The 26,180-nt window shown below is 40.2% G+C and overlaps 3 protein-coding genes across 4 annotated transcripts in view; all 3 read right to left on the minus strand.

Annotated features, from left to right (window-relative positions):
• Positions 1-9,544, minus strand: part of gabbr1a (gamma-aminobutyric acid (GABA) B receptor, 1a) — a 65,250-nt gene extending 55,706 nt beyond the window's left edge. Inside the window, exons 1-4 of one of the 2 annotated variants that reach the window (XM_031313297.2) lie at positions 9,107-9,544; positions 6,320-6,406; positions 6,005-6,069; positions 4,052-4,190 (exon numbers count right to left, since the gene is read on the minus strand). In XM_031313297.2, coding sequence (XP_031169157.1) covers positions 4,052-4,190; positions 6,005-6,069; positions 6,320-6,398 — 283 coding nt within the window. In that variant the 5' untranslated portion in view covers positions 6,399-6,406; positions 9,107-9,544. Of the gene's footprint in view, positions 1-4,051; positions 4,191-6,004; positions 6,070-6,319; positions 6,407-8,684; positions 8,704-9,106 lie in introns of those variants that run through there. The other variant, XM_036005860.1, reaches the window with a different exon arrangement.
• Positions 9,545-10,076: 532 nt separating this feature from the next.
• sh3bp5la (SH3-binding domain protein 5-like, a) lies at positions 10,077-18,608 on the minus strand. The gene is made up of 6 exons (XM_031313309.2): positions 17,892-18,608; positions 16,799-16,861; positions 16,239-16,367; positions 15,375-15,539; positions 13,297-13,470; positions 10,077-12,209 (listed from the first exon to the last, which is right to left on the minus strand). The coding sequence occupies exons 1-6, from the start codon at positions 18,123-18,125 to the stop codon at positions 11,667-11,669; spliced, it is 1,308 nt and encodes a 435-aa protein (XP_031169169.1). The 5' UTR covers positions 18,126-18,608; the 3' UTR covers positions 10,077-11,666.
• Positions 18,609-19,497: 889 nt separating this feature from the next.
• On the minus strand, positions 19,498-25,814 carry mgat1a (alpha-1,3-mannosyl-glycoprotein 2-beta-N-acetylglucosaminyltransferase a). Its single transcript, XM_031313336.2, has 4 exons — positions 24,943-25,814; positions 22,504-24,847; positions 21,065-21,985; positions 19,498-20,829 (listed from the first exon to the last, which is right to left on the minus strand). The coding sequence occupies exons 3-4, from the start codon at positions 21,686-21,688 to the stop codon at positions 20,131-20,133; spliced, it is 1,323 nt and encodes a 440-aa protein (XP_031169196.1). The 5' UTR covers positions 21,689-21,985; positions 22,504-24,847; positions 24,943-25,814; the 3' UTR covers positions 19,498-20,130.
• Positions 25,815-26,180: the final 366 nt, after the last annotated feature.

A 26,180-nucleotide genomic window follows, 5' to 3' on the forward strand; every position in this document is an offset into this window, starting at 1 on the left:
TAGGCCAAACCTCCGGGACCTCTTAACCTGTGGCCCTTGCTGTCATCAGGTCAGCTGCTAGCTGCTATCATCCTCGTTTTTCCTGCCGCCACGGCATCAGTATTTTATGAATGAAACATAGCGGAGAAACGTAAAAGTGCTGATAACTCCTCTGTATCAAAAAAGAAAGTAAGGCTCTATCTCGAGAGTTACCTCAACTTCGGTTTCTGAGGGGGGGCTCAGCTTTTCTTAGACATAAGTGGGGCGCCAAGGAAAAAAGGTTGGGAACCACTGTACTAGATAGTTGTATGTGTGAGTTCTTTATTTCCAACATTATCTGTAAATGCATGGAAGAAATTCTGTTTTTGTGAGATGTAAGCATTAATATGATTAATCATGATACAGATCACAAATTTCTAAATCTGAAACTCCTGCAGCTAACTAAGCCCTATTGAAATGAGCCTGCAGCTATTTATGATGTGTAAAAAACAGTTATAATACTTTTTATAAATAATATTTGTATTGCGCTTTTTATACAAGAAATAGAACTAATGTACAATAAGGGAATTGCATGACATAAGCAGACATAGCATGAACATGAAAACGGGGATAGAATGCTATAATTAATAGAAAATAAGATGGATAATAAAACACACTTGAAGCAGTAGCGCTGATAGTTCCACACCCGAGTTGAATGCGTTCCATTTACAAGTCGGAATTTTCATTGTTTTCATTAGCTTTAGCCAGGTTAGCCATTGTTAGCAATGCCAGTTTATAACAATCCATTACGCTGTTGTTTGTGCATACAAACAGCCTAACGACATGTCCACAGATAGAATATGGGCAGCGCTGCGTTTACGACTGATTTAGTGAGACACAAATAACACAGAAGTGCTTATAACTGTATGTTACTACTGCTTTCACAACTGTTGATGCACGGAGCAGCCATGTTGGATTTTTTAGCTCGGGGTAGTCGGTGGTTGCCCAAGTTCTGGGGGCGTGTTTTTTCCGACTTTGGCCTCGGAAAATCCGAGTTCCAAGTACAAATGGAACGCACTATAAAGGCAACTGGCAGTCGATCCGTATAGTTTGGGCTGAAAGTGAACAAGGGCAGGTGTGTTCCATTTCACTCCCCTGCTCCTGCCCCACCCACTTTGCTCTGCTCTCCAAGTCCCTGTTTACATGTACATGGTTATTTAAAAAAACTGAGACATTTCCCTTCGTTTGTGCCCTTCGTTTACACACAAACGGAGAATTCGCCTCTGAAAACAAGTCTTTCTAAAACCTCCGGCCAGAGTGGAGATTTTGGAAAACTTCGTTTGCACGTTTGCATGTAAACTGAGACAGCCGAGGAAGTGAGGAAGAGAAGAGAGAGGAAGTGATTCGTTGCTGTTGTTGCTATTTTTGGGATTCTACATGTAAACGAACACTTTTCTGAAAACTGACAGCTGTGCACAATGTTATTTTTGAAAGCGGAGAGGTTGAAATGTCCATTTATGAAAATAGCCGGCCACGTGTAAACGTAGCAAAAGTGGCCTCCTTGCGACGTATGCTATGATGTCATACCAAGGACTGAGGAGAAGTGTTGGAGGGCATGTTGAAAAATTAATGAAACACAGCCCATGTTATGACCAAATTCAAACCGGATATGTGCTCCTGGTGTAATTCTCAACGTGTCCTCAAACCTGTATTTTTTGTGGATATTTAATAGTCATTTTTGGCTGATTTTGATATCCCTAACTATATAAAAGCTGTAAGTAACTTCTTCGTCTGTGGTCATAAGTTACATTTATTATTGTCACATACGCACAGGACAAGTAAGAATCAGATTTTCCATTTTAAACCCATCCTATTAGGAGCGGTAGGCAGCCACTGTTACTCAAGTACTACAACACAGACACAATAAAGAAAGTCTACTGCTCTAGGAACCCCTTTTGACAGATAGTTTTGTGTTTAGTTACCACATTTGTGATGTTAGCTTACAGCCTCCATTTCTCTTGGTTTTTTTTTTTTTGACAAAATGGCGAAGCTCTTCAATATAATTTGTTTAGCTGCTGAGATTGTTGAATCTTCCTTCCAGCATGTGAGCACATAATAAAACTCCAATCTGCACATTGCAGCTTGTGCTCTTACATAAGCCAGAGAAAACAAAAAATGCTGCTTTAGAGAATGTATTCTTGGAAAAAAATAAATTCCACTGATGTTAACTGTGAACTGAAATAACAAAAACAGGAGATATAACAGGGATTTGATTGGATCTGTGGTCTTATTCTCAGTATTTGAAGGGGAATTTTAGATGTGATATGAGTAGAAATTACATTCAGGCCTTAGTCCAATAAGAAAATGTTGGTTTGCAGGCAAAGTTAGATGGACTTGCATATCACACACACATATACTAGATTCCATGTGGGTGCTAAGCAAGCTCAACCATAATCTAAATGTAAGCCCTCCAAATCATTACCCAGCAAGCATCAACCCAAACTATCCTCTATGGGGGTATCAGATACGTTCACATTTGCATGATTATTTTTTATATAGCTCTTCATCAGGCTCACATATCTCAGAGCATACAGACAAAAATGCTTGTCAGCAGGAAACAGCAAAATAACAAACCTATTCATAGATCAGAAAGTATGTCTACGAACTCTGGTTTTGGGACATATTACCTGTTACAGGCAAGAGAAGAATTTCACTGAAATAATTTGTGAGCATTCAACAATTCAAATGTGTGGCAAAATAATCCCAGCTCAAACGTCCACTTACTATATTTTTCAAAGCTTTAAACCACATCTCACAGTCTTCATCAGCAAATGGCTTAGGTTTCACCATGTGAAAACAAGTCATATAGGAGAGAGATCGTAACCCTGGTCACTGAATCAAGGGTGGTCTTTGGGGTCGGATGTAAACAGCCTCCTTGGTCTTCTTCTGGCCATCCACTGACACTTGGTTGATGACTTTAACACCTTCCCAGTTAATGTTATGACTTGGAAAGAGCTTTCAATGTTAATTCCATTTTTTGCAGGTCCCAGGAGATGCGGTTGAAAGCTCCAAAAAAAGCTGGTTAGTGGACCTTTGAGTTGAGATTCATTTTGTCACACATATAATTGTCTCCCAATGTCAAGAATGAAATTCAAATCCAACCAAAAGTTTTTAGATATTAACAACATAACATCCTCTAAATTGTAACCGTTTTTGATTAATAAGAGAACTTGAAATGTTTAATTTGAGTATAACAGCAAATATTTAAAGTGCTCTATGCATAAATTAAAGTGATTAACCTACTGAGAATTATCACCTGAATCTGCAGCTTCCATCGGCTTTATGGAGCTTTATAGTGAGTCTCAGCTCATTGTTTAGCTGTCCGGCCACAACTTTTTATTTTGATTCACTCTCACTGCTCTTATAGCGCAGTTTTTGGACAAAGCTAACAGCTGTTCTCAGCAAAAAAAAGCTGTAAAAACCAACTGTACACTTCCTGTTCAGCACCAAGCATGAACAGTTAGCAAATAGCTGGTGAACATTTAGCAGCTAAAGAGTCATATGTTTCTCTCAGGAGTTGGTAAAGACCAAAAACTAACAGAGAGTTCATATTGGCTTAATGCATCAGACAGACACAGGACTTCAAATGATTGATAAAGTTTCTCTGTAACTGCTGGATGTGTAAATAAAAATCTGTTTGCTAACAAGTTTAACATATTAACTTAAAAGGGGATGGGTCACTTGTTTCTGCTCTAAATGTAAGGTAATGAAGGAAACCACCACAATTAAAGGCTTTAGTTTGATTTAATTTCAGCTCCATTTAAGATTGCGTTACTTTACTTCACTGTGGATAAAAATGACTCCAATCCCAGTCCCTCAAACGTGAGAGTGAAGGTTGCACAGTATTTCACACTTCCCTCTGTATTTACGGGCTTTTATTAATTTATTGTAACTTCATTTTGATGTTGATTAACCCGACAGAACACATAAGAACTCATTATTGTCCACTGAATTGTTTTGAAAAGGGATGAGATGATGAAGAAGGGTGGAAGAGGATAAAAGAGGCTTGAGAATTAAACCCAAACGGACTTACAACATGTGCTGTGCAGCGTCATGTCCGTCCATGTGCCGTTGGGTAAGCACTTCCTGACCTTGGGTCCCACGATCACTCGGTTTCCTCTGCAGATGTACTCTATCTCATAATCCACAGGGAGGATCTGCACACTGCGGATCTGTAAGAGAAACACGAACAGAAAGAGATTGGAAGAAGGAGAGATAGTAATTAAAGCATGATTGATTCTCTCTCATACCAGTTTTTTTCTCATTCACTTAGGGACCCTCTACATTCTGCCTCAATGCAGACTGATGCCATATGGCTGTGACAATAAGGTTATACTCTGAAAAACATTTCATGGCAATATTGTCTGAATTGATGAGCTGTCACACTCTGAATTACACCTTCTCTCTGGTTGGGAAAGGAGGGATATATGAAGGATTGCCCAGCTTTATGTTTCAACTTTGTGTGTGTGTGTTGTATGTGTGTTTGACATATACTGTATGTGTGCAGATGTCCAGAGTGGTGCGATCAGATTTCAAACATTTGAATGGCTCAGTTGTCAAGGTTTTGGTCCTTCTTCCACTTTGAAACTGCACCAATCCCTCTTCTAAGTAGAGTTTTGCTGCAGTGTTAGAATTAATTACAATCTCGTGAGCTTTAAATTCCCCCTCGACTCAAAAATGTATTGTTACTTTACCTGGATGTTTGAGCTTCACTGAGAAGAAGTATGTATGCGCAGAGTGAATTTTCACATTCATCTTCTGGAGGAAAGTTTCTCTGTGCTCACGTTAAATCTCAGTTTAATACGTGTACGTGTGAGCATGAGTTTCCCACATCACAACTCATTTGGAAACCAATCATGTCCAATATGCACCTTGCACAAATGTGATGTGGAAATTTAAAACCTCCAGTGCACATGCGGTGAATGGACTTTTCAGTGAAGTAAGAGACATCTTGTGTCCAGCAGTTATACTTTTGAAATGAGCAATATTCATAGATTGTGGATTCAGGAATGCTGTAGATGTCATCTTAAGAATCTTAAACTACAGTATTTTTTTGTGGAAAAGTATTAACAGAAATTATTATTAAAAGCAAAGTATTTCTGATATGTCTTAAAACATGTCTGAAGGGGGTCTTTAAATTAACTTCTATACTAACAGAATGACAAAAATTAGACACAATGTATTTTTGTTGCTTTTTGTAATTTACAACTCATTTTCCAGGTTAGTCAAAAATTGAGGGGTACTCGAGGCATTTTATTATTTCACATTCATAAAGTGAGGGGATTTTCTTAAATCTCACTCACCGGCCATTAGATCAGTTAGTACAAGACAAACTCTGTTTAAACATTGTTCAAAATCACAGAACTTTATTTTTAAATTCTAACGGAATCCCACAGTTTCCAAGGATATCAGATATGTCAGGCTAAATTTGGGGGAAATGTGTGTAAAATGATGCACAAGACATTTAGATTTCTTTTTTATGCTATGCTAAGCTAACCAGCATATTTAGTGCACAGGCATAAGAGTGGTATCAATCTTCTCCTCTCAGCAAGAAAGCCAATTTGTATATTTTCCCAAAATGCCAAACTTTTCCTTTAATCTTTAAATGCAATAATTCAACTTACTTTTGAATTATGGTGTAATAATAATGTCATCTGAAATTGTGACAACTCTATATTCAACTATTATTCTTGGATGTTGTTACAACATTAGTCAATATTATTTTAACATTAGCTGAAATAGCTCTCATCATATGGAGTAATGATAATCACCAGCTAATTTGTATTAATGTTATTGTCGCCACTTTATTTTCAGGCTGACATAATGATTTCTATTTTCTAATTTGATTTGGAAGAAGCTATATTACAGTTAGCAGATCAAATATTTTTATTATGAAAATCTTCAAGCCAACTGTGGTTTAATGTGTTTGATTTGACAGGTGAGGTTGTGTAATTTCGGTCCAGAGCAGTAACAGCATTCTCTGTACCTGTTCTTGTGTCAGGCCTCTGTAACGGATCCCCCCATCCCTGGGAGGCCGGATGATAGCGCAGCCTGAAAAAAAGAGAAGTGGAAGAAGAATGAAGGACGACAAGAGCAGAGTTGGAAAAGCTCTGTCTCCAGATAATGTAGATATATTGCAGCAATATGACATATTGTCAATTTAACTGATGCTGCAGAATTTACATTTCATTCAGGTCACTTAGCAATCTCTGCGGAGTTACTTCAGTCCATTAAGGCATATTATAAACACACACACAAAGATTCCTGCACGTATTCAGTCATAAACACACAAACAAATTACCTCCACTTGATGAATTATGTATGGGCACAACGAGAGATGGAAGAGCATAGAGAATAATCAGAAACAATAGTTGTGCCATCTCTGGATCTGAAAGAGAAGGAAGACAGAGGTTTAAAAAGAAAGTAGGGAAGTGTGACAGGTAAATTGAGGGTTTTGGATAAAGACAGAAGAGGAAACAAGAGACAAAGAGAAACGTGTTACTGAGAAAACATTCTTACAGTATTATTGCTACACTCAGTCCTCAGATACAATCATTTTCGGTCCACTGCTTGTCTTTCTAAAAAAGGATGCATCAACTTTTTGGCAGAAATGCTCCCTTTTCAACATGCCTGACTGTGCACAGAGAGGATGAGTCCACTTTTCTCCCCCTGCTTCTATTTGTATTTACAGTGTAGAAAGCCCAGGTTCAGTAGCCAGCTTGGCTTCCTTTTAAAAGCCCTGTATAGAGTTTCATCTCAGGTTTTGATGGCTGATACTGATTTTTTTGCAAGAAGGCTGCCCATGGAAACATTTCACACCAAGGGACACTCAATATATTTCAGAGTTTTCTTAATGTCAGGGTAGAAAAGTATTTGGAACAGCTTTTAGACTGTGGAAAGAAAAGCTCTCCGTTGCAAGACAGAAAGGTGCTTTTATGTGTGTTGGCAGATTTTAAAGGCACAATGATACCGCTTCACTGGTGGGGGAAACTCTGGGACAATTCTCCAGCGATTTAGCATTGCACTCCTATTATGCAAAATTGTCAGACTCAGAATGAACAGTTAAAAAAAGGGTTGATGCAGCAGAGATGATGTTTCTTTTTAATTACTGTACATGCATTCATCTTCCTTGTCAAAACATGGGGCCTACATTACCCACATTGCAACTTGAATGTTGACATCACTTGAGGCAATTTATCAGACTTCACACAGCTCCCTCTGGAGCCATTAGATGCTTTATACAACTTTTTTTTCACATTATGCAGTAGCATTCCCCGTGATCTGTAAACAGACTTTGATATGTAAAATTAAAGGAGTTCCCCTGAGTTTAAAATTAAATCAATAAATAATATCTGTAATATCAACAAATAACAAATAGGATATATTGTCCCAATGTATCGATCGGCAAACTATTACATTAACTTAACTCTAGTTAATGTGTACAAAGACTCCATTTGCTTTACAAGGATGGTGAAATGACAGGCCACTTGGTCGCCTAACGCAGATTTCATGACTGCCAGAATGAGTGTGATTTGCTAATCAGCAAAAAGTCAAAAGACCCTCGAGTCCCGTGAGCCACAGCGCCTCGAGTGCTGGCAGGGAAACACAAACACAACTGACTGTATCAATGATAAACACACTATATATAGCTGCTCATTTGCAGTTTTGAATAATAAATGGTGCTTTATGAGGCACAAACAAACACATATACTGCTTAAACTCACGCTTAACAAGGCAGTAAGGAGTAGAGGGTGTGAGTGTGTGTGTGTGTGTGTGTGTGTGTGTGTGTGTGTGTGTGTGTGTGTGTGTGTGTGGGGTGATGTGGGGGGGTGGTATAGGGAAGGGGGGGGCATAACAAAGCTAAGCACCACAGTGAGGGAGACAGATGGCAGCAAAGCTTGCTGGTGGAAGACAGACAAACTCTGCTGGATACTTCATTAGCATTATGCAGTGTATTTTTAGAGTTCACTGACAAGAAGCATGCAAGAGGTAGACACCACCAGAGTGTTTATTATGTGTGTGTACGTGGGGCTGTGTGTGTTGGCAGCGTAGTGTGTGCTTCTGTCCAGTGAAGCATGAAGGGGAGGGGAGGCAGTATAGAGAAAATGAGGAGAAAAAAGGACAGCCCAGCAGGAGTCATTAATATCACCGATCACACACTGAGCCGGATAAAAGCAAACTATGTGAGTGAGTGTAGCACAGATGAAACAGCCTATCCAGCATAAAGCCAGCTAACTCTATCAGCGCTGTGGCTGCAGCGGCACTGAGCAGACAGGAGGAAGGGGGCCAGTCGACTAGCCTCAAGCTTTAAATGCAATTAAGGCTTCAGCACCACGGACAGCGCCTTCTCTGCTCCAAACCACTGCAGCCTTGTGGAAACACCTTGTTACAAAAACACCTACAGCCTATCCACATTCATTTCCAATGTTGCATAGACACTGCCTACTTCCTTGGGTGTTCATAATGCCGGAAGCTGCCATGGAAAGGAATTATCCGCTCCATTTCAGCACCAAAGACAGCTTCATGTAGAGAAACATGTAGTGGCTATTTTCAAGCTCTGTGCAGGTCCACACGGGGCACACGCACATAGACTCAGATGCTGTATTTTGTGCATGGCTGAGCATAAACTATTGAGACGTGAGGGTCACAGTAAGGGTGCCACCAACCGTATGCTGCCGGTAGTTACTTGTCGGCTGTTGACAAGGGAATCCGTGATGGCCTGTAGAGGAAGGCCGACCATATTAACAAGCCCGTAGAGTCCTCATATGAATGGATCTTAAAAGTAGCGTCTGGAATAACATCATCTCGTTAAAACCGGCTGTATGTCATTTCAAATAGTGTTATCCTCTCTTTCTAAAGCATAAAAACGCAAGCAGGATTCTTGCAAGAAGGAACTCTAAACAAATCTGGCCTGTGCCCATCGAAAATGAATGGCCTTTGCATACAAAATGAAGAACGAATTTTGCATCTGTCTGGATTATCTGCATGGGAAATGGAGCATTTTCTGAATAAATCTAGTCTAATATTGCGACCTACAGTAATAGTAGCATCTAGCCCCCTGAAGCAAAGCTATAGCATGTGTACTTACTATTAGTTTCGATGCGCTCAGTCAGGATAGCAGTACGTCCTCCGGGGTGGATCCGCCAGGGAAAGCCCAATGTCGGGTTATTTGGTAAAAATATGCATCTTTACAACGATTTTATGGCTATATTAGTATGGCTGTAAATGTGCAAGCTGCTCCGTTCGTAAACAGAATGTTACAGAAACAAAACGTATCTTATTCGGCGTTTTTCTATGTATTGCAGTTACGCATGGCAAAGGTAATAAATGTCAAAATCCATACAAAAAATATACATGCACTATATACAAACGTATACCCATACACGACGAAACACCGATTCACCACACTCCCCTCCTTTTTTTCTCTCCCCCTACAATCTTGAGCTAATTCACGACGTCATGATGGAGACGCACCGTGCGTAACAGTCCCTCTCTCACGCATTTATCTCCCTCCTACCCCAAGATGAAACGCGCTAAGGTCTGGGCCCACAACAGTAAAATATCACAATGAATCTTACGAGGAGGCTTTGGGTTTCTGATAAGCTTGTGCATTTATCCCAACGTTAATAATTATATCACGGCAGGAGACTAGACACGGATGGAGGTGCGGATATGGCGCTGCCTGTGGTATTAACAGTGACTATATTGTTAAGCCTTTTTTTAAAGCCCTTTGGAGATAAGTCGACGAAGCAGCAATCAGTCATTTCTACAACACTGGCCATCTCTGAAATCAAACCCATCGCCTTCCTCTTTTGTTTTTCCACCAGCCTCTGCTCCTCTTCTGCCATCTATTCTGAGATCCTGCTTCATATTTATATATCTGCTGAATAATTGAAGGCAGGCTGGGAAAGACATAACCTCTCCCTCTGTCTCTCGCCATCCCTCTTCCTGCATCTGTAAAACAAGAACTCACATCCTAACCTGCCTCTCGACATTTAATTCTACAAGTCCTACAACATAGCAATTAAATAGGAAAATATGGGAATCACACAAGCCCATGAAGTATGACCTGGTTTATTGATTATAGATATGACAATGCATAAGTTGGAAAGTGACATTCCTACTAAATAACAAATGTCATTAAAAGGGTGAAGACTAATTATTAAGACAGAAGTGAAGGTGGGGTGTTTCAGACAAACTGCAACAATGATTTAAATACACATGACAAACTGTGAATATCCAGAACATCTGATCAACAAACGTGTCAAACATTCAAATTAGTTAATTCATGTTACTATACATGTCAATATTTTCCAGCTTTGTAATAATTACATACATTTACAAGTCATTTTCTTGACTTCGTTTCGCATCTTACACTTTGACAATCAAAGTACAATATAAAAGAAAAGATAGAAATCTAAACAAAAAATAAATCATAAATCTTCAAGTCTCATCAGAAATGGCGCCAGGCTGACTAATTTTATTAAAATGTTCTAAAAAAAAATAAGAATAATAAAAGGGCACACACTTGTTCTTTAAAGGGTTCTAAACAGAACCACAGATGAGTTTACGGCTAAGTGCTACTCGTGCTAAATTTGTTACTTGTTCTGTGTCAAGGCACACTTCAAATTACAAGGGCAAATTGTTTTTGAAATGGCAAACAAGAGGAAATGCATTTGTTGCCAAAAAATCCTCTCATACAAATGTAAACAATATCAAAATAATAAAAGTTTGGACAAGGCTTTTGCATCATAAGACTACAGCATAGCAACATTAAAAAAAAAGAAAACATGGCTACAGCTTCATCATCTTAGCTTTAATGGTGTCAGTTTTTGTGTCAGCATATAGCCCTGAATACATGTCATAAATGTCTGTTTAGATAGCTAACTAGGCGTGCATGCTGTCGGAGTGGAAGGAATCTTTAACATCTTCAGACTGCATTCCGTCATTTCAGGAATTTTCAAAAAACGCATTCTCTCGTGCCAAAAATAAAGCAATGCTTGCAGCATGTTACTGGAAATAAATATATGAAATGTGAATTTAAACATGCTTTCACTCTGCACTGACAGTGAATCATTTTTGTCATTTTTCCCTGCACGCTAACTTGATGAGGGGTGGACAGGAGTGTGGATTTCAGTGTGTATGGAGAGACCCTGCGACCCCTCTACTTTGAGACCGGACAAGACTGTAGGGGGAACAACTAGTCCCACCAAATTAGATCAACGATTAGGGAAAGTAAGAAATGTTTTAGAAACATGTCTGTTAAAACAGGGCTTTTGAGCATTCTTCGCTGTTCCTTCATGCTCAAGGAACAAATTCTACCCAGAATCCGTCAGAAGGAGTGAATATAATGTATACTTGTCCTGGAGGCTTGAAAGCTCTTTAGATTCAGTAGTGTTCTAACTAGGCTGCAATATTAACTATTGATCAGTGTCAGCTTTAGAATAATGTTTTGTCAGTCAACATACATGTGCTTATTTACACCATCATATATCATACATCTATAACTGCATCACACCAGTTTTACATTTGCAGCCACCTTACTGTCTTATACTTTGGTTGGTACCTATGTGTTAGGGATGTTTACCCTAATTTGTACTTTTTGATAACTCATATACTTTACTTCTGAAGTATATGCTATGACAGCCTCACAAACTGAAGCTTCGGTGGTGCTGCTTGTAGAACTGCTGCTGGCGCTCTTTGGCGCTCGCTTCCGCCAGCTTGTCTCTTCTATCAATCACTCCGCCTCTCTCTTTTTCCCCCTCATCCCCGGTTACACTCCCTACATCGCTGAGGTCCCCGAGGTGCTCAATGGAGTCATATTTCTCTAAGTCGGAAGCGATGGTCTGCAGGCTGAAGACCGAAAGGGAATCCGACCCCGCCCGCTCCCTCTCCTTTTCATTCTCCTTCTCCTTGTATTTCTCCAGGTCGATGGCTGCAGCCACTCGATCCTTCCCCGTCGCACCACCGCCGCAGGCTCCGCCTTCTTTCTTAACTCTGATGTCGGACTCAGCTCCAACGGGGGAACTCCGCCCACCGCAGACGCTGGTGCATCCTCCCTTGGCCTGGTCCCTCCCCCTCTGAGCGTGGATCTGCTCGCTGATTTGTTCCAAGTTCCGTAAGGCGATGGAGTAGCGGGTCTTTACTTTGGCTACATGCTGTTCCAGCTGCAGCACTTTGGTCTTGTTCTCCTGGAGTCACACAGAGGGCACAGACACTTTTATCATCAATTTTAATAATGATTTTTAGAACTTTAGAACCGGTACTAAACTGGCACCGGTTCTGGACTTGACAGTACTGCAATATCGATAAGCTCCTGGAAAAAGGGTACTGCTATTGGTTTTTATGTCACGCTGCCGAGCATGGTATGTTTTTTAAACTAAAATGTGTTAGGCTATACAACAAGTAGCAAACTCCTTTGAGGGATAACTCAGTGTTTGTGTGTATAATGTCAGACAGTGAGCGGCAGAGAGAAAGAAAAAGAGACAGAGAGTGTGTGTGTGTAACAGTGAGTATGAAGTTAGCAGTTAGTTGTGAAGGTAGCTGTGTGTGTGTGTGTGTGTGTGTGTGTGTGTTTGAGACAGTGGTGAATATTAAACAGTAAGGTTATAGCGGTGAAGGTAGCAGTGCAGTGTGTGTGAAGTTTTATTTGTCGAAGAATAAATGCTTCAACCCGTCAAGACCAAGCCAAGTTCAACCCGCTGATTAAAGTGACAGGGGTTAGCCCCAACTTTAGCGACGAGCTAAAGCGGTCCAGGCTCACTAACATAAGGTGGGCTGACTGACCTTTAAGGTGGACCATCTATTCTTATTTTAATGACAAGCTGCTCCTCAAGTTATTATGCTCAGCTAAACTTAGTGTCAACTGTTCTGGCAACAGATTTTGCATTGCTTATAGTTGTTAGACCAGACATTTGAAGCAATTGATCCTGCCTGATTATGTATATAGGAAACTCAGGAAACAATTTAACTTATTTCTGCAAAATAAAAATAAAATAACTGTTGAATCTTTTCATGTCTTTATTTTTTTGCACCAAGTTATAGAAGTAGTATCTATAAGAGTATCGGTATAGATAAGCAGTATTGTATCGATAAACATTTATGCCATAACCTACTAGTGACCTCCACTAAATCCATAACATATGGAATATGTTACAGCACTTTTCGCCAACCCAGCAGCATATTTACAACGCAACAGAACAACTGATTTTCTTCATCTTGTCTGTGCTTAAGGTTTCACAAACTGAGGTATTATTGGGCTCTGTATGTCTGCATTACCTCCAGTATGTGGTTGAACTGGGCCTTGAGCTCAAAGTAAGGTTTGGATTTCACAATGACTCTTTTGAGGGACTTTTGCAGCATCTGAACCCGAGCCTCGGCCTCCTGACAGGCGTGTGTGACCCGCATGTGCTCCCTCTCACTGCGGAGTCGCTCTTCCTCAGCTTCGTTCACCTGTGAGAGACACACAGGAGTAGGATGTTAAAACACACACACACACACACACACACACACACACACACACAATGTGTTAATAGGTACAAGGCATCGACCACTGTTGTCTCCACTGAAGTTTGATCCTTATTTAAAGAGCCCCTATTATGCTTTTTTTGGATTTGTCTCGTCTTTTAGTGTGTTATATAGTTTTTTGTGTTTGCAATAGATGCATAAAGTTAAAAAAACAACACGCATTTCACTCCAAATGGAGCTTTTCTCTCCCACAGACAGCACTTTCTCAACTGCCTAAAAACGGCTCGCCCACATTCCTGTTGGAAATTCCTCAATTAATGATGTCATTGATTGAGACAGCTAGCCCAGTTTTTCCATTTGTGCTGCCTGAGCAAGCACAGCCCGCCCAATGGCTAGTTTAAATTTGGTTGACCAATCACAACAGAGTGGGCCAGCTGACAAATCAGAGCAGACTGGGCTTTTCAGGAAGGCGGGCCAAGAGCGCAAACAGAGGATGGAGGCACTGCAGCAATCAGTGTTGCCACAGTTACTTTGAAAAAGTAACTTAGTTACTTTACAGATTACTTGATTTTAAAAGTAATTTAGTTACTTTACAGATTACTTGATTTTAAAAGTAACTAAGTTAGATTACAAGTTACTTTATTAGTTACATTCAGCAGCTGCTGACAACACCCCCACAGCCTCAACATAAAAATGACAACCGGTTTACTGTGAGGCAGCTCAGCATTAACAGTAGTAGGGATCTTGTTTATTATGGCACGAAACAAAGGCGAGTCAACCGTGTTTAAGGGCAGCATTTCCTCTACAACATACTGCCCGACCAAATACTTCAACTCTCCCCCACTTACTGGTTTTGCACCGAAGTCCAGCTTTTGTTGTTTGGGTGGTGGGGGATCTCCTGCTCTCTGCTTCGCACCACCTGGTGGGACTTGCTCTGTAGGTTTGACTGCAGTGCTGCGACTCCAATTGTTTCTTCAAATTTGACGTAGTGTTTTTGTAGCTAGATAGCACTTTGTCGCCACCAGCAGAGTGTACAACGAACCTTAATATTGCCATCTTTAGCTGACACAAGCTCAAAATAGTGACTGTATTTCCAGCTAGAAAACACGCATCTCTCTCCTCCCTCCATTGTTGTTTACGTTTGTGTCGCTGCGTGGTACATGTGACCTGTCCACATGCTGAAAACGTGACTTGTCGTCGCATACGTGACTTCACTCCCCGAGATGCAAGAAGAAAGCAAAACCAATATTTTTACTAAGGAAAATGACAAAAAATAGTAACGCACAGTGACTTGGATAAGTAACTTTAATCTGATTACTGGTTTGGAAATTGTAACGCGTTAGATTACTCATTACTGAAAAAAGTGGTCAGATTAGAGTAACGCGTTACAAGTAACGCGTTACAAGTAACGCGTTACCCGGCATCACTGACAGCAATGGGCAGTATGAGAAACAGTATGTAACTTCAAAGCATGTAAACCTATTGTATTAGACCCCAATAGTACAAATAAGACGCTGAAAAGGAGTATAATAGGGGCTCTTTAACTGTCAAATATGAGTCTGACTGTTGGAAGTGCAATGCTAAATTGGTGGGTTACTCTTTTAACAAGACTTCCTCTTTCGTTTAGTATGTAAAAACGCTCAGATAAAATACAAGGTAAGGGAGTTACACTGATTAAGCCTCTTGTTTTATTCCTATGTCATTATCCACCATGTTTTAGACAATATTTTTGTTCTTTGTACTTTTCAGTGAATGTTTAACCTTGCTTTAAAACATGCATCATCCCATTGGACACACTAGAAACCATCCTGGACCTACTGTACATGGCCCACTCAACCCAGGTCTGGTGTCATTGTTTAATAGCATGTGTACCTCCTCCTCTCTGTTACCTTGGAGGTAGCATGGTTGAGCATCTCCTGCCAGGTAGGATCCAGGGTGTTCTTGCCATCAGCCATCAAGCCCTGCTCTGCCACATAGACCATCTCCCTGGCAGCTGTGTGCATAGAGACGGCTCTCTCATAGCTCAAAGCTGCCTTCTGGGTCTCTTGCTGTGCCTACAGAGTGGAATATGACAAGGACACATCCCCTGTTCTGTTAAGTCCAATTACAGTCAGATCTCTGTGAAATTGTATTTGTAAATTATAGTTTTTGATTTACAAATGTAATGAGGTTAAGTCCATCCGGCCAATAAATATAGAAACAGTTAGCTAAATAAATACAATACTACTATAATATGCACTATATTTATTTTAGTATTGTGAACTCTTGCATCTCAATATAGTTAGCTGTATTTCTAGTATACTGTATTTAAAGGCGTACATATTAGGGGTGTAACAATACCTCAATCTGGATTGATTGATTTATTATTTATCTTCCCATTTCCATTAATATTTATTCTTTTTTTATTAAAAATAAGTTTTTTTTTTTCATATAAATGTCTGGAAGAGTTCAGTAATCAAATTGTCAAATCACATTTTAGTTGCTTTTTGCGAGTTAATATAAATGTAACTGATTGTGTTAAATGGATATATGATGTCTCAATCTCAGGCCCCTGAATTGATTACAATTTCAATCGTATCATGGAAGACTTTGATATCAGCAAATATTGTAATATTGTGCAAATATAATATTGTATCATGATAAAACTTGTGATTTACACCCCTAGTACATACTCCAGTTTGCCTTTTAAACAACATTTTAAACACGTGGTACACATTTAAATATAATTAGACACACATGATGTTTGTGTGTACCTCTTTCGCAAGGCGACGAGCTTCATAGTAAGGTCTTGCTTTCTCTATGCAGCCACCAAGCTGAGAGCTCTGAGCATTTAGCTTCCTGGCAGACTCTGTGAGGATTTTCCGGTACCCTGATCTGGCATCCTGGATGGTTAATGCATGAAAATGACAAGATTAGATATGACTGATTAGATTCCACACAGCAGTATGGCTGCAAGTGAGCAATCAATTCACTTGAGTGTATAACTATCAGCACCAAAACATTTTCCATTTAACAGGTTCTGACTTTTCCAGACCTTATGCTTAAAGATATCGAAAACAAAAGTATCATATTGATGAGCACCATCTGAGTAGACTAACAAAATATTATAACAGACAAAGACTCTCAAGCTATTCCTAGGGTGGTAGTTAATGTTCTTTTCACATTTCTCATGAGTTTTATTTTGTCAAAATCAAAGCGTTTTATTCCATCTGTTTTCCATATTTTTCAGACGTGTAGAAAGACTGAACAAATGCCCTAATTAGGTACAAAGTGTATTTCCGTATACTAAGAAATGTGTATTTTTTTTACTTACATCCAACTGCAGCTCTAGTCTATTGATTTCCGCACTGGCTTCATTAAGATGCTCCAACTCTTCCTGTGGGAAAAAAGTGCTGATTTAGGCCCTTATTAACAACTAGAAAAAATAAATTGTATATTCTTTTAACACATACAGTTTGGATAAAAATAGCTTCAGTTTATATCTCATGTATTATCATTACATTTAAATGCAATGGTGGAATGGAATGGAATGCACAGGAGGCACATTGGGGCTGGAATAAAATTAACTAGGTATGTTACTATGGTGCAATGGGCATGTCGGTGCAATAACTGAGAAGATAATCACTTTTGATTTTACAACCAGATTTGCATAGATTATGCATATATTAGACACATAGCTATAGGGCTGGGTACCAAACTTTAATACTTGTTGGCCCCGACCGAATTGCATCGAGTACCAAAAAATGCCTTTTCATTCAATACCAAATTTTAATAGCTAAGGAGTAAATCTCAAGACCTCGTAATGGTTTTGATTGGCTGTCTAGTTACACGCCATAAAGGCATGCGTGCACAGAGACTGGGGTCACTGTGTTGTATTTTGAGAGGCTTGACTACAGTGTGCGTCACATAGGTGTAAAAGAGTTAAAAAAAAAAGAAAAAGAAAAAAAAAGGTTTGCAAAGTGTAATGTTGTAATTTATTTTTGTTTAAATGGATTTCATTAAAATTGGTATCGAAAAAAAGTATCGTTCAGGACCCGGTGTTGCACCGAAATCTGTGACCCGTCGTGATCTGTGCCTCTCCTGTTAAAAGCGTAGCGCCCCCTTCCATGGTTAAGGTTAGGGACAAGGGTTTGGTTCAGGTTGAGGTGGGGGGGCACCGATCTCGATGGGTCACAGATTTCGATGTAACACCGGTATCGAATTTACGGTATCAGAATCGAACAATTTCGAACCATACCCAGCCCCTCATAGCTAACGTTAACGTTACCTCTCAGTTAGGCGTAATCAAAATCATACCAGTGTTATAACCCCAACCAGGTACTGTTACATCCTGGCTGATTAATATATTAGCATTGCTTGATGGAGGTTAAATAACCACTAACAAGGCGAATAACAGTTTCTGATACCTGAATTCTGGGGTCCAGTTCCTCCTCGTAGGGGCTGTGTAATTGCTCACCAACTCCTTTTTGTTTCTCATTTTCGACTTCCTCGCAGGTGTCCCTGAGCGCCGTCTCTAGTATTGTTCCATTAGTTTCGGCAGCTTTTACCTCCTCGTCCCCACCGGGGATAACCTCCCTCCAATCCCCCACGTCTGACTCCCCGGAGCCGGCGGGGCTCTCTCGCAAGTCGCCTGGCTCCATTCCAGGCCACACAGCTTCGCTAGCAGCGGCGTTAGCTAAGATTGCTTCGCCAGCAGACGTGGTGGCTAATTAACCTAAAAGTCTGGGTCCTGATAGCAACAGTTGTGTTACTCAGCAGGGGTAAATTAGAAAATACTTCCGGTGGTGGCGAGTGTTGTTGAGTTTGCAATCTGCCATACCAGATCACACCGAAACACGAACCCACTGTAAAGCTAGCCCAGCCTGCACCCTAGCGCGCTAACAGGCTCACCGTCAGTAAGAATGTGACGGTTACTTAACAGCAAACAGGTGATAACAAATAGCTATACTGAGATGAAAAGTAAGAGGAGACCCATTAGTATGTCCCCCCATCACATGTGTTTTTTTCTCCATCTCTTACCGGTTCTTTATTACTTTAGCTAGGCTAGCTAGCTAGCTAGCAGTTTCTGTCTCACATCAGCATCATTACAAATGAAGTAAACAGAGGAGCATTAGTTCTGAAACGGATGCGCTGAAATGTTTGGGCCACGTCGGCTACCGTAGACAACACTGGCACACATACAAAATGAAATTGTCTGGGCGAGTAACGTTACTGCAAACACGTATTATACGCCTTATATATCTTTCTAGAAATTGAATGTCTCATTAGTAAGTGTTACTATACCATAGTATATAATATATATATTTTTTAAAACCTTGATCGAAGCTATATCATGGATAACCAACGACTGTATTATGGCTGTACTAGAATTTAAATTAATGTTCTGTGGGTTTGAATAATGTTTGGCTGCACAGATTGATTTTGAAGTAACTTCCTAAGTGGATATTATTTATCCTGTAATACTAATGCATCAGTTCAGGGGGCTTCAGCGTGTTTTAGGCCAAGGAATACAAGCAGGGACCCCCTAGAACGTATAGAATTGAGTTGCATATTCAACTGGGCCTACAATAACGTGTAGGGCGGCCTAAAGCCTTTTCATAAATTCTTTATGGTGCATAATACTAAGCTATTAAAATAATATTTATTGGCATATTTATATAATTGATATAAGATTACACCTTACCAGCAACCTGTATGTTCATGATCTTCATGGTCAGCTGTTTACGTTTTGGCATGTATATTTAAAATGTGTACCTTACTATACAGTAATATTTATGACAACGTCCACCTGTTTACATTGCTGGCACTGCGTACATTTGGGTTTTGCACCTTTTTGATCATCTTTACAGTTTATATTTTGTTTATTTGCACTCTATATAGTTGCACTCTTTCCCACTTTGTACTGCAATTGCTGCACAATTTCCTTCGTGATAAATAAAGTTTTATCTTGTCTTAATATGAACTGAGAGAATGGCATTCTTTCTGTTAACGCTAACTGAATTAAGCAACTCATCAAAAAGCAAATTGTTTTTTTAATGCCAAAAATATACAAACTCAGCTAGGTTACAAACCTGCAAGGTGTACTACATTGGAGAATCATTCAACAAAATTATTTGACATTGAAATGTAAGCTGGAAGAACAGATTTTTTATAGAAGACAATGATAATCAAATGACTTATACTGCAGTTATGACCAGTCACCACCACCATAAGCAACCATACCACAGATTATAATTTTCATATTCGTACCAGACATTAACAGTTCACATAGACTACCATTAATTGCAAATAATTTAAACAAAAGTGGCAAATTAGGTAATTGCATTGAATACATTAATGGATGTCATGTGCACAATTAGCAGAATATAAAAATAGATATCTGGTGAGTTACAGCAGTCTTGTCTAACAAACTGTTCAGGCTGTATCCTACACTATAAGATTGTTTTGGAATAATGAAAAAGACCTGAGTAGCATTGGCACACCAGGAAGAGAGGCAATCCATTCAGCATTATTTAAGACTTATACTGTATATGATTCACTCAAAGAGAAACTTTAAGTACACCAGTCTTTGGTCTGGAATGTTTTCCCCAACTGACATTCAGAGATTACATAAAGGCTTATGCACATACACTTTCTTCTGGATGATCAGCTCCAGGTGGGATCATACTGGGTCCATCCTGGAGGAGGGGCCAAGTAGATTCTCTTTCCTCTTGAGATGAAACTGACAACTCCTCTGTATCCTGTCCTTGGGACTCCAGACTTCAAGTCATCCATCACTCCCAGGTTTTTGGCCAGCACTTTGAAACTGTCCTTACTTGAGTATTGAAGGCGGAAGGGCCCAGTTCCTTTTAGCTGCCCCTGCTTAACATCTTCATATGTAACCACGGGAGCACTGTAAACTTCCTTCTCAAAATGTTCTCTGTACGTCTCCTCCTTTAAGTAACTCAGGTCTAACTTGGTGAAAGGCACAAATTCGGTATTCAGTTTAATGTATCGCAGGTACTTGTCATAAAACTGACCCAGACTCACTCCTTTCCGGCCAAAGGTTAAACTTCGTGAGATCTCTGGACGTATACAGGCACGGTTGCGGCGCTGCTCTGGTTGACGCATCCAGTCATCCCAGAATGAAGCGGGCCACTTGGGCTCCAGCTCCTCCCACACCTCCCTAAGGAGCATCCACCCCAGACCTGGAAAGAAGTCTGTCCTGTAGAGCAGGTTGGCCTTTCCTGGATCCACGTAGCCATCCCTGCCATTGTCATTCCAGGCCGACACGCACCACAGACTGCGGTCGGATTTCAGGAGTGGCAGCAACGCTTGAAAGTACTCAAAGAAGTCTGGCGCCACCTAGGGTAGGAGATGAATAATGAATTTTAGTTTAACATAACTCCTGTCAACAAGTGAAATCAACCGTTTTAAGGATAAAATAACAGCTGTGAAAATATCCATCATATGCATTGTTTTATATTGATATATAAAATAATGAACATTTAAATGTAACCATGGGCTTTTGAATCTCATTAAAGACTTAAAAAAGCATGAACTGGACCAATCTGATGCCACTTATTGATGATATGTTTACCTCAAGGTCATCCTCTACAATCACAACGGAGGAATGAGAAAGGGTCTTGAACACTTGGTTAAGAGCCCAGCGGTAATGCCTGGAGATTTTGTAGTAACCCTGAAACTTCTTATGTTCTGGTCGCACAGCGATATCTGACAAGTCCGGCTGTTTCAGATGAACTACTTGATTTCCATAAGAACGGATCACCTCAGCAGTTTCGGCGTTTCCACAGTCCTGACTCACTATGATTGGGAAAAGCTCTGCTGAAGGACGGAGCTCCAGGAGTTTGTCCAAGCAGCGCCTCACGGTGACCCTGTTACAGGCGATTACCAGCACGGGAATGACAGGCTGACGTGGGACGACAACCTTAGGTCCGTTTCCGTTTGACGGCTCCCACAGTGACTGCTGATTCTTGATCTGCATCAGGATTTCTTTCTGCATTTCAAGCTCTGCCTCAAACGTGTCTGCCATTCGGAGCACATCTCCCATCATATCATTAGTGGGCCTTTCAGCCACTTCTCCGTGCTCTCCGCCCGGCTGGCTGGGTGATGGCCTGCCCCACAGCAGAAGCACCAGTATGGCATTCCAGGTGATAAACAGGAACGTACCACAAAGAATGAGAGAGCCTCTCTTGCGAAACATGGCCCAGAAACTAAAAGGGAGGACGGTGGGTTCAGGAGGACAGGGTCTGAATTGAAAGATGAGTCCTTGTTACAGACGATAGGAATGGATATGGAAAAGGCAGCCTGTGTATCATCACAAGTACATAATCAGAGATCTGGAGTCACACTTTGTTGGCTCACTGGGAAGTTACTAAAGTTATAGGGACACAATACAGTGTCAATGACGGTGAAGATCGACGGAATACGATGGACAGGACTCATCTTGGAGTAAAGTTGTGATTCTGACAGATCCTCAACTTTCAATATCCTCTTTAATCTGAAATAATAAGAACAGAATCAGAATAGGATTAATTGCCAAAGTAAGTTTACACTTGCATGGAATTTGCAGTGTTTGGTGCATACAATACACATAGAAAATGGAACAAACAACAATATAATAATAGAGCAAAGTACTGCAACAGTTAAGGACATACATTTCCAATAGAAGGGAACACAATGTGCTTTCAGAAAATAAAGTTTGCAATAAAACTGACAACAAAATGGAAGCAACTGGTGTGTAACAACATTGTTTAAAAAATGAAAGCAATCAGCTTATGCTAATGTCGAAAGAAGTTGCTTCATGTGAACTGGAGTGATGATTCACCCCATCTCTGATCGATTTTATTTTATTACCTGTGGCTGCCTCGCTAAATATACGCCATTTAGACAAGAAACACAAACCATAAACACCGACTTTCTACCTCGATGTCTTCCCTAGTGCTCAGCAGACAGGTTACACCAGATACACTGTAAATACTGTAGCTTGAGGAGGAGCGTGTTGAAATTAGCCCTTACCTTTTGAGCGTGTCTGTTTTTTGTGGCCATTTCTTCGATGACAAGCAGCAAAGTTAAACAACAGGAGCCGAGAGGACGGTTTGGAGCCGACGTGAAACTGTTCTCTTGTTAGTTTCCCGGCTATAAAAGCAACTTAACACCCCTTTAGTTTACCTTGTTTCTCACAAGACTGGAAGAGGAGGAGGAAAAGTAACACGACGACTTCCTGGGTAGCGAGCAGTCACGGGAAGTCCCGCCCTAACTGTCACCTTGAGAAATTACGCAACATTTTGACGTCCGAGCGGCTCTCAGTGGAGCTAATTAAGAAACAGCAGCCTTTGATGTCTTTGTAAACATTTATTGTCTGCTTTCACACACTGTGGCGTCGAAATATGGTAATGAAGAGATCCTATCTTATGTAACAACATACATTTTTTTCTTGAGCTGCAGAGAAGTCATTGGCAAAGTGTTTGGTTTAGTGGAGAAATGTGGTTTTCATTATCTACACTGATGACAATCTCCCAAACAGCATATAACAGCGTTTTTCCTTCCTACTTCTTTTTATCTGTAGGGTGTTTCCAACGGTGTAAAGTAACTTAACTAATATAGGCCTACATTTACTCATGTACTGCAGGCCTACTTATGTACAATTTTCAGGTACTGCTTGTAGCCTACTTAATTTGAGTATATCCATTTTATGATACTTTATACTTCTACTTTACTACATTTCAGGGAAATATTGTACTTTATACTCCATTACACTTAGGCCTATTTATCAGTTACTACTTTGCAGATTCAGATAATTAATACAGAATTAACTAGGCTAATGAATTATGATATATTATTTATTATTATTATTATTAAGCCACCCAACATGTATAAAAGTAATTAGCCCCACAAATAAAGTGATGGACACAGAATGCATTACTAATTATAATCCAGTAATTGATTGGTGTCAATACGTTTGTACTTTTGCTTAAGTAAGATTTGGAATGTATGACTTTTACTTGTAAAAGAGTATTTTTAAACTGTGGTATTGCTACTTCGATTTGAGTAAAATTTCTGACTCAATCTACTTCTTTCACCAGGTCATTTCAGCAGCAGTGGGGGACTGTAACCAAGTGGCCTATAAAGGAAAAGTACTATTTTGGGGGGAAAACTATTTGCTCTGTCCAAATGTGACAAATCATGCCAACCAGCACCGTAAACTCACTGATTAACATATTATACCTCATTTGTTGAAAGAAGAAGAAGTGTAAAGACATTTTATGGGGGTTTACGTGCCAAACTATTTCTTGGCTAGTGCCACTTGCCAGGCAACCAGCAGAGTTACTTGTCCCAACTAGTTGGGCCTTAAATGGGGAATTGTAATTTTTGCCATCAGTTTTTGTAGCCCACATAACCTATTACGTAAAGAAATGAAATAAAGCGTGTTAATTAATGAGCTTTAGAGGTGCTGGTAGGTGGATCTTATCTTCGGACAGAGCCAGATGAGCTATAGTTGTTTGCCCTTGTTTCCAGTCTTTATGCTAAGCTAAGCTAACGACTGGCCATGGTATAGCATCACATGTAGTGATGGAAGAAGCACTCAGATCTTTTAAGTAAGAGTAGTAATAACGCTGTGTGGAAATAAAAGGCATTGCTATATATGCTATTTTTACTAAAGTAAAAGATCTGATATACTTCTTCTGACAGGACTTTCATACTTTACAGGACACTGTTAAAACATCTGGAAAGTATAAAAGATGGCTACATTTATGCAAGTGATCTTTGACATTTGTAGGGATCTATATTTTTTATCCAAAATATATTTCAGAGTGAAAAATCAAGCAAACATCTTCAAAACACAAGAGGAAAGAATAAGTACAAATCTTTCAATTATTCCTCCACATTTAGTTTGTACTTAAACTTGGAATATTTCCATTTTCTGAGATGTAATAGGCCTACTTTTAGTTTTACTCCAGTTTGCAAAATAAGTTTTTGTTTAGCTACAGGGTAACCTCAAAAATAAAATGCACTGCCATTATTTTACCTCTCCACTAGGAGGCCTAATGTACTAAACAATGCATGTGACTGATGTTTCTCAGGTATTTCTTGTCACAGAATGTCTTACTTTTCCTTAAAGCAAAAAAACAAACTGCTCTAAAAACAACCAGTTGTTGTATCACTGGGTTAAAGTCCAAATGTGCTTTGTGCATTTTGAAAGCCAAGTAAAAGTCAATAAATAAGGTTAGATCACAGTGTGTGTTTTTGGTGCTGAGGCCTTGGACTCTCAGTCAGGTCTGTCCTCTGGGATCATTTGTCCAGAGCCGGAGTTGTCCTTGGAGGAGGTGATGCCAGGGGGACTGTGGATTTGTCCATTGGCCTGAAAGAGGACGTATACAATGATATATTAACTAATATGGTAGCATAATGATTTGTTCTTATTTTAAAAGTATTACATAAAGTCTCCGCGCTCACCTGCAGGGCATTGCTTTTTATGTTGTGCCGCTTTAGCGCATCATCAGGGCTGCTGCTGGACCTCCACAACACCGCCAGCTTTAAAAACATGAATTCTGACACCAGAGCAGTCAAAGACACACAGCTACTCTTCAGGGTTGACCAGCCAGTTAACACGAAAGACGGTATTTGTCTTGCATTCTCCATCACACACGGAGACGTTATGAGCACGTTCAAAACTGGGAATACACTCATTTCCTGAACAAATAGTATTTTACAGATGTGTGTAGCATAATATGTTTTGCAATTAATCTTTCGAATTATTTGAGAGCACGTGTCTAATCCAGGCAAGTTAAAAGTCAGTCTGCTTGCCTGCTGACGCACCAGCGCGTTTTGGACACCAGATGAGTGCGCGTCCCCTGCGGATTGCGAAAGTTTTGGGTGAGACAATGTATTCATTTCATTGGAATCTTTTTCTCTCAACATTTTGCCAACCACCCGGGGTGATTTATATACTCTTCCCACCAGTACACGGTCTCCTTGGAGAGAAGGCTCCCACGCTGACGCCTGGTTTGACCGGGTGCGCTCAGCTGGCGAGCCGCCGGTCAGACCCAGGCTGTACGCCGAGGTGGCAGGCCGCTTCGTCGGCGGATTCCTGGTCCAGATATTTCCCCGACACCGGAGAACAGCAGACAGGGCAGAGGTGGAGGGTGTGGAAGCCATGGTGGTCGATAATATCCACAACAAGCAGCTTCCCTTTTCAGGACTTTCTCTTTTTAGATTCCTAATGTTCAACCTCTATTCAAGCAGTCACATAACGTATGAAGGTTTATTTGCGTAAGGAGTGGATTAGAGGAGGGGGGTCTTTCTGCTCTGGTGCACCCGACCATATTTGCCTCGATAGTCCGGGAGGGGGGCTCAGGTGGGTGTGTCTTTAGGCAACGGGGGGAATACCCAAGTCAAGTACAACAAGTAGGCTACCTCAAAACAAAGTAGGTGTACCCGAGTAAATGTAGGAACATTCCAGCTTATAAAATATGATGCACCTGAACCTGGGGAATTATTGGAATTATTGGGTCTTTGTAAATTATAGAGTGTGGTCTAGACCTACTCTATCTGTAAAGTGTCTTGAGATAACTCCTGTTATGAACTGATACTATAAATAAAATTGAATTGAAATTGAATTGAATTGAATCCAGGACTTTTACTTGTAGGCATACCACAGTAATTTATACTGCATTTCAGAGGGAAATGTGAGG

Source organism: Sander lucioperca, chromosome 10 (genome assembly GCF_008315115.2).
Source record: "Sander lucioperca isolate FBNREF2018 chromosome 10, SLUC_FBN_1.2, whole genome shotgun sequence".
Lineage (NCBI taxonomy): Eukaryota > Metazoa > Chordata > Actinopteri > Perciformes > Percidae > Sander > Sander lucioperca.

What these genes read in the sequence shown, in the direction of transcription:
- mgat1a (XM_031313336.2), bottom strand. Translation starts at nt 21,688, where the DNA reads ATGTTTCGCAAGAGAGGCTCTCTCATTCTTTGTGGTACGTTCCTGTTT. An exon ending in TTGTAGAGGATGACCTTGAG is followed by an intron (nt 20,830 to 21,064) that starts GTAAACATATCA and finishes CTCCTACCCTAG; the next exon opens with GTGGCGCCAGACTTCTTTGA.
- sh3bp5la (XM_031313309.2), bottom strand. Translation starts at nt 18,125, where the DNA reads ATGGAGCCAGGCGACTTGCGAGAGAGCCCCGCCGGCTCCGGGGAGTCA. An exon ending in AACTGGACCCCAGAATTCAG is followed by an intron (nt 16,862 to 17,891) that starts GTATCAGAAACT and finishes TTTTTCCCACAG; the next exon opens with GAAGAGTTGGAGCATCTTAA. An exon ending in GACTAGAGCTGCAGTTGGAT is followed by an intron (nt 16,368 to 16,798) that starts GTAAGTAAAAAA and finishes TTAACCATCCAG; the next exon opens with GATGCCAGATCAGGGTACCG.